The following is a 7,133-nucleotide window of genomic DNA, read 5'->3' on the forward strand; positions in this document are numbered from 1 at the left end:
AGGCGATGGCCTAGTTCTGAGGGTACCCCCGGTATCAGTGTCATGATCTGCGCAATATATTGGTCTGCTTTTGCTCTCCTGCAGTAAAGCCAAAACATCATATCTAGAATGAAGACATGTTCACTACTTTTACCAAACATTATAGAATAAAAATTAAAGTTCTTTTTTATAAAGGAGAAAGAAAGTGTTCTACTTTTTACAAACAACTAAAATGATTACCGAAGCTTAAGCATAAAACTAATCAAACAAAGTAAACATAATATGCTACAAATATTATTACAAATTATATATTGTTGTTGTCGTGATTATAAATTATGTCTAGGAGGATGACGTGCTGGTCCACGATAATCATCATAGAAAGCTACAAATGGACCAGATGATTTTTTCTTCTTGGGTTTCCATTTAAATGAAGAACTCTTACTTCTTTTATGAAACCCTAATTTACGTTCCACTGTCAAATGCTCTGATGCACCTGAAATCTTGAAGCCCCAATTATCATTGTTCATCGCGGTCACTTGCTCCTTCTCGGCTCTTGTTGTTCTCCCGGACCTTAGTTTCCTCGGTGCATCGTAAAATTCCTGTTATGGTGTATAAATCCATATCAGTAAAAACATATATAAAAGTTGTTAGAGAAAGATTCTTTGAAAATAAATGTATTACTTTAGGATGCAGTGTCAATGAATCTTGATCTCCAAGGTAGTCAAGACTCTTGTGACCAGCTTCTCCGCCTATGAATTCAAATCGAGAGATTTAATGTAAACAAAATTTGTTAGTAAGCTAATCGTCAAAAATCAAATAAAAAAATATGCAAGAAAAAGTAAGGTATGGAAGAAAAGGAAAAATTAGGGATCTTCATGTAAAAGGCACCTTCATGAGCATAGACTAGGACATGTTCCTCCTCTAGGGACTGAATAATCAAAAGGAAAGCTATTACTATGATTGTGAATCGCATCATGATTATCAAAGACAGATTCTACCAAGTTTTCTCTCTCTCTCTCTTTTAATTTTTGAAGAAGAGTTACATACATATGAGGGTAAAGAAGCTCAATAAAATATGTTCGTTACAATTTTATATATCTTTATGTGGTCTCATCGAGAGGTAAAGAGTAAAGACCCGAGTCAAAAGGGTACGGTTTCTGTCGTCTAGCAATAACAAAAAGAATATTAGTACTTCTAGGTGCATCTTTATTATCAATGCATGTATATATTTATTGGCCCCTCGATTATATAAAGGAAAAAAATAATTGCCTCCAGACACAACAAAGCAATTATTAGATACATATTTTCCTGCTTAACCAAGCCAAAAGGCGAGAAAATCCCATCTTTCACATGTTTTCTTCAGGGTTTTTTAGATAGATAAAAAGAAATGTAGTTGGAAAAATAATTAGTTGGAGGAGCATAACAGATAGACATTTTTACCTTCGACGTAAGCAAAAAGAGAATACAAGGTGAGACTCATTACCTCATAAGTGATTTGTTAAAACAATATTTTATTGTGAGAGTCGTTTATTCAAACTAGTGGATTATCCCGGGCTACGCCCGGGTATGTTATTTGTGGATTTATTATTTTGATATAAAAATAGTATTATGAAATTGTTTGTGATTTTTGTAGGGAAAAATGCAATTACATATGTTCATTAAATTTTAAAATAGATAAATAATAAACTGTTCATTTTGACTTAATAGTTTGGTTTAAGTTGTATCACCATTTATTTTAACTAATTTGAATATAATTGTTTGCATATGTCTCTGCATATGATTTTGTCCTGTAAAACTCTTTGATTCATCAATATATTATTTTGTTAAATCGTTTATTGAATTCAATGTTTATGTTGTGGAGTACTTGTATCTCAGCAGTTGTGTAGTTTCTTTGTAAACTCCTTTGATCGTTATATTAAGTTAGAGGTTTTTTTTAGGAAAACTTTGATTCATCGACTTCTTTGCCTAAAATCGAGGTAAAAGTTATGTGGTACAAATGATAAAAGCAAAAATACATTGGTTGTTACATGTTGCCTTTGTCTCTTGAAGTCCAACAATATCTCTGGTAAATTCTCTTTTACTCTGTGTGATTCTCCTATCCATTTTAACAAAGCTATTTGAGTATCTGAAATTATACTGGTTTTTTGGTTAATGCTGGATTTATACTGTTGTTGCTGCTTTCCCACAAATCTTTTAGTTTGCACAAGAGAATCTAATAGAAATTGATGGAACCAATATTAGTAACGATATATCTTCCAAATCTTATATAATTGTAGAGTAATCTCCTTATAAAATTATCGCTTTCTCTCCGACCAGGCCAATATATATGAAAATATGAAAGTATTACCTTTTTCTCTTTAAAAATTAATTAGGCTTGTGGCTGGGGTTTGTGACACGGTTATGACACAAACTTAGAAGAATGTACACCCAACATAAATCGTGCAATATGTAGACTTTTGTTTTTTATATTGTAAAAGACATGTAGATAATTAAGCAAGGTCTTACTCTGGTACCAAAAGAAGCAAACAAAGAAAGTTGTCACACCACCTGTCCAAGAGCTCTTCGGCTAATCTCAAGCTTAAAATGCAATTCAATTGCAGTTTACCTTAAATGAAAAAGAAGAAAAACAGCGATAGAAAAGAGTACATATCTTTTATATTTATATTAATGTAAAAATATATTTGTAAACAACTAACGTTAAAGGATAAATGTGAAAACTTTATCGGATTAGATGTATGCAATCTTTCTCTTAACTTCTATCTTCTATTTTGCTAGTGGTTAAGATGATATAAATGATCCATAGAGTTTGATCGACAAAAAAGAAGGTTGGATAGATTTATATATACATATAATCCTTAACGTGACAATGACTTAATCTTACTTCTCAGAACCATAATGTGTAAATCACATTTCTTCCTCTCTGGTTTTCGCTCTAATTCCTTTGTAGTGTGTACTTGGGAGATCTCCTAAACAGTCAGCAACAGATCTCCACTTGCTCTGTTTTTTTTGTTCTCTTTTTGATTTAACGTTTAGTAGAGAAGAACATGTGGTTGCAAGTGTCCTCTCTAGCACATAGAAAGTACATCACTCTAGCTACCAATCCACCTACAGATCGTACATAAAATAGGTGATAAATGTGGAATAGTGTATGTGCCTCCAAACTCAAAAGTATTTCAATACTGTTACCTTGGGTTTGTCATCGTACATGATCCACCAATCCACATATATAATTCAACTGAAATGGAAGTAAGGCGTCAGTTGGATAAAGAAAACTAAGAGAAGATCTCAATTAATGAGTTAAAGGGGTTTGTTTGACTGAAAATTCTTTATCCCCAATGAATACATGAAGGACCATGTTTCTGTATCAACTAAAAAAACATGTCACTTATTAAACAACCCTGAATGTTAAACTCATAGAAACATGTGGAATATGATTGAGAGTCTCTTCTCTCGTTTCTGTTTCTCCCTTACTTGTGGATTCACTAACCCTTTCCGATTCATGTGTTCACATGATCACCTCAGCAGCCATCAGAATGAATTATTAGAAAATGATATTGTCACGGTTCATTCAGATCAGAGTAACCTCCAATCACCCTTGCTTACCAAAGAGATCAATATTTGTGTCGACAATTGCAGAAAATTCTTCGAAATTACGGAATCTGAAACCTTCTGCTCGTCAATTTGATGATCTCCCAAAGTCACGTTTACCATTGACGTCTTCTCGGTGAAGCAGATTCCATGTTTGTGGTCTGAGACTTTGTAGATTTTTTTGAGCTTGTAAATGGAGTTCCGCTTGAGATGCTCTTCTTAGTGGAATAGCCGGTTTGCAGATATGAATCCTTGCACTGCATTTGACTGTGGGCTGAATGATTAGTTTGGAACCGTGTTGGATTTGTAAATCAATTGAGAATATTAAAGACATACCTACCTGGGAGTCTATGATAAGTAGTTCTAGACCCATGAATATAACACTTCTTCGTCACAGAAATCTCCATCAATGTCATCGAAAATCTGAAAGGTGAACGGTTGGGGAGACTGTTTTGCCTTTTTTGGTGGCATGTTTTTATTGGAGTGACTGTTTGTTTTTCTTTGCTTTCTCTGTGTAATCGAAGAGTTGAGGTTTTATAGGGAGATTCTCGGAAGAGGCCATGACTGTGAAGATAGTGGCCATAAATTTCGATTGTTATAAATAAATGGGAAGAGTGAAGATGAGATAGTGGCGTTTTGATTACGGTGGGAAACTGGCGCTGGGAAGCTGATTCGATATAGATTGAAAGAATGGAGGTGATGGCTGGATGGTGACTGGTGAGGGTGAGGAGGAAGAAGGGTTCGTGGTTTTTTTTTTTTTCCTTCTAAACTTTGGGCTAATAGGCTATTTAGTTTTTGAAAGGGGTAAATTCATATTGGGTTTTTGGGCTATTAATGTGTTTTTGTGTGGGCTTTGGCGTGGGGGTTTTTTAAAAAACGTTTGAAAAGTTTATGAGTACATGATGACGTGGCAGCATAAGGTACAAACTTGAAAATGATGATGTAGATGCCCTGAGAAGTCTCAAAGTATTCCTTTTATTAGTAAGAAATTATTAAAGCTTTAAAGATTTCTAAACTAGGTTTGGACTTGACATATATAGAATGCAGTTATTTACAGATTATTGGTGCAAAACAAATTAGACGTTTCAGAATGTTTCGTGCAGAACTGTCCATCCTGGTTTCAATTATCAAAGGTAAGATTGTCCATCATTAATTAGCACGGCGCAAGTAAAAATCGTCAATAGGAGATCCAAGTGTTATAGGGAGAACTGCATATCATAGAATTTGTTCGTAAAATCGTTCATCATAATCGCATGTATTGCATATAGATATATCTAATAGATTATTGATTATCGTGTATAATAGGCTTAGATAAAAATATCCCAAATATCCATGATGATACATATGTAAATGTGTCTTTGCATGGATTTACTAAAAAAGTTACGGAGACTTTACCCAAAACTAAACAAATCAAATTTTTAATTAACTAAAAAAGCTTAGGATTCCTAAATATATTTATTGTTGGAAACTTGAACTTACGGCGTGTTGCCCGAGCTGGTCCCTCTTTACCTATTACTAATACATTTCTTTTAACCGAGTCACCAGAACCAATCCATAAAATCTTTGATGACACATATTAGATAGAACATGAGAGAGTTTTTTTATCAAGAATAATACTGATATCGATAAAGTTTTAAACTTTGGTATATGCTCGTGTACTTGAGTATTAGTTGGATATGGGCTGATGTCAATGATTAATCCCGGCCCAAATTGGAATTTTGTTTAGCAAAACGAAAAAGGGTCCAGCCCATCTGCTCGGCTTGGGACCAATTAGATTTCCAACTGAAGAAGGGTAAAAAAATAATCTGCACAGAGATCTGGATTATTATTGACACACATATAGAGTACAACTCGTCGAGCATCTTAGTCGACTGCTTCAGCTCGTCATAATTTTGCTCAGCCTCTTTAGTTCAGCTCAAACGTTTCGGTTCATCACTTACATCTTGTTTAAACACTCCCTTCATCGTTGTAAATATCTTTTTGTAATTGCCTAATGCCTAACTACAGCCAAATTCTTCGTTCTTCCCACGGCCGGTCCGGTAAAATCCGGGGCCGAATACGAAAAAAAAATTTGGGATTTTTTTAAAACTAAAACTACTAATTTTTTTTTGTTGCTAATTATAGGAATTTTTTGCTAATTATGAGGCATTTTTGCTAACTATGGGATATTGTTGTTAATTTTGAGGCCTATTTCACAAATTTTGAGGCCTGTTTTACTAATTATGGGGACTCACAATAAAAAAAAAAAATCCTCACCTGACCTCGAAAATTTGAGGCCCAATATAAATGTTTTATTAAAATGTGTCAAGGGCCGGGCCTTTCTTATGTTTTATAAGTTTATTAACATGTTTTATTTCGATCCACGATTTCTATGATATGGCAAATTGAAAAATTGATGTATTAGTAATAGGTAGAGTGGGATTGGTTCAATATCAACAATATTGTGGATGTCGGATTTACACACTCAAGTATTTTTGTTAAGTGGGAAAGATTATTCTTGAGGGACAAAAATGAATATATAAAAACTTGTAAATTGATACGAAAATTGCTATATTATTTCTCTCTTGAGAGGAAGATCCCCTTTACATGGCCATCGGCCTCTATATTTATACACCGATAAACGACATTAAAATGAGTAATTAAGCATAATTATTTCTTCTTAGATGTGTCCGTTTTGATTCTTCGGCTTTAATGCTCAACGTTTGAATTTGAGTTGACTCTGATCTTCATGGGCCTCGCCTCTTTCGGCCCAAGTGTCCGTGAACCGACTTACCCGTGTCTTCTACACCGAACTCGTGTCACAGTGTAGTCACTTCGGATTCTCGAAATGGTGACAACCACTTCGACCGTCCCTTCGGCTCACGGGTCCAATGGGCTTCATCCTTTATGGGACATTATCTTGATCACGTGGCAATCTTTGGTTGGTCTCGTACTTCTGGTGCGGGATCCGACACCAACAATTAGCCCCCCAAGTTCTTCGAAGTGCTATTCCAGTTCGGAGGACTTTAAATGCTCAAGTGGCCAAAGATTGCGCTCGAGAATCTTTCTGATTTCCCGCCGAAAATCTCATCACTCCTTTAATTTTGGCACTATCCATTTTTAACCGAGTGACATCTGTCATCATTATGACCGTATATTGATTAATTACTATTAAAACGGGAAAAACCTTCCCACTTCCCACACGACTTCCGAGGCGGTTTCATCATTAGCTTGAGGTAACTTCTTTTCACCATTACTCTCTTCTTTTACTTTTGTACTTTAATCAAAACCTCTCTCTTCGTTCCTTCACCAAAACCCTTCTTCGCCGGATCTTGAATTTTTCTTTCTTCCCAATGACTTTCTGATTCCGATAGACCCGAGTCTCCGTCTTTTGACGAGAGGCGTTCTAGTAACGACGAGTGCACCCGCCCTGGTGACATTGCCGGTCCGCACTACAGGTCCACTTGTACTCTTCAATCCCTCGAGCGATTGAGAGAGCTTTGCCGGATTCCGCCAGAAATTATGGCGGAAGCACAAATAGCTTCTCCCACAGAATCTCCAGAGAACCATCGCGATGGTTACTTCTG

At 35.4% G+C, this 7,133-nt stretch overlaps 1 protein-coding gene and 1 long non-coding RNA gene across 3 annotated transcripts in view; both read right to left on the reverse strand.

The window, feature by feature from the left end:
• LOC9311608 (root meristem growth factor 4) overlaps positions 1-1,419 on the reverse strand; it is a 1,937-nt gene extending 518 nt beyond the window's left edge. The window contains 5 exon segments of the mRNA XM_021026286.1: positions 10-51; positions 53-78; positions 422-578; positions 661-728; positions 868-1,419. Of these exon segments, the coding sequence (XP_020881945.1) occupies positions 10-51; positions 53-78; positions 422-578; positions 661-728; positions 868-955 (381 nt within the window). The 5' untranslated portion in view covers positions 956-1,419.
• Positions 1,420-2,688: 1,269 nt separating this feature from the next.
• LOC110228584 lies at positions 2,689-4,320 on the reverse strand. Of its 2 annotated transcripts, none has more exons than XR_002332052.1 (3): positions 3,904-4,320; positions 3,166-3,834; positions 2,689-3,084 (listed from the first exon to the last, which is right to left on the reverse strand). It is a non-coding gene; the product is annotated as an uncharacterized LOC110228584 (long non-coding RNA). The 2 variants fall into 2 exon arrangements; XR_002332051.1 differs by having other exon boundaries at positions 3,908-4,319.
• Between the last annotated feature and the right edge of the window lie 2,813 nt (positions 4,321-7,133).

The sequence above is a fragment of the Arabidopsis lyrata genome (assembly GCF_000004255.2).
Source record: "Arabidopsis lyrata subsp. lyrata unplaced genomic scaffold ARALYscaffold_5, whole genome shotgun sequence".
Classification (NCBI taxonomy): Eukaryota; Viridiplantae; Streptophyta; class Magnoliopsida; order Brassicales; family Brassicaceae; genus Arabidopsis; species Arabidopsis lyrata.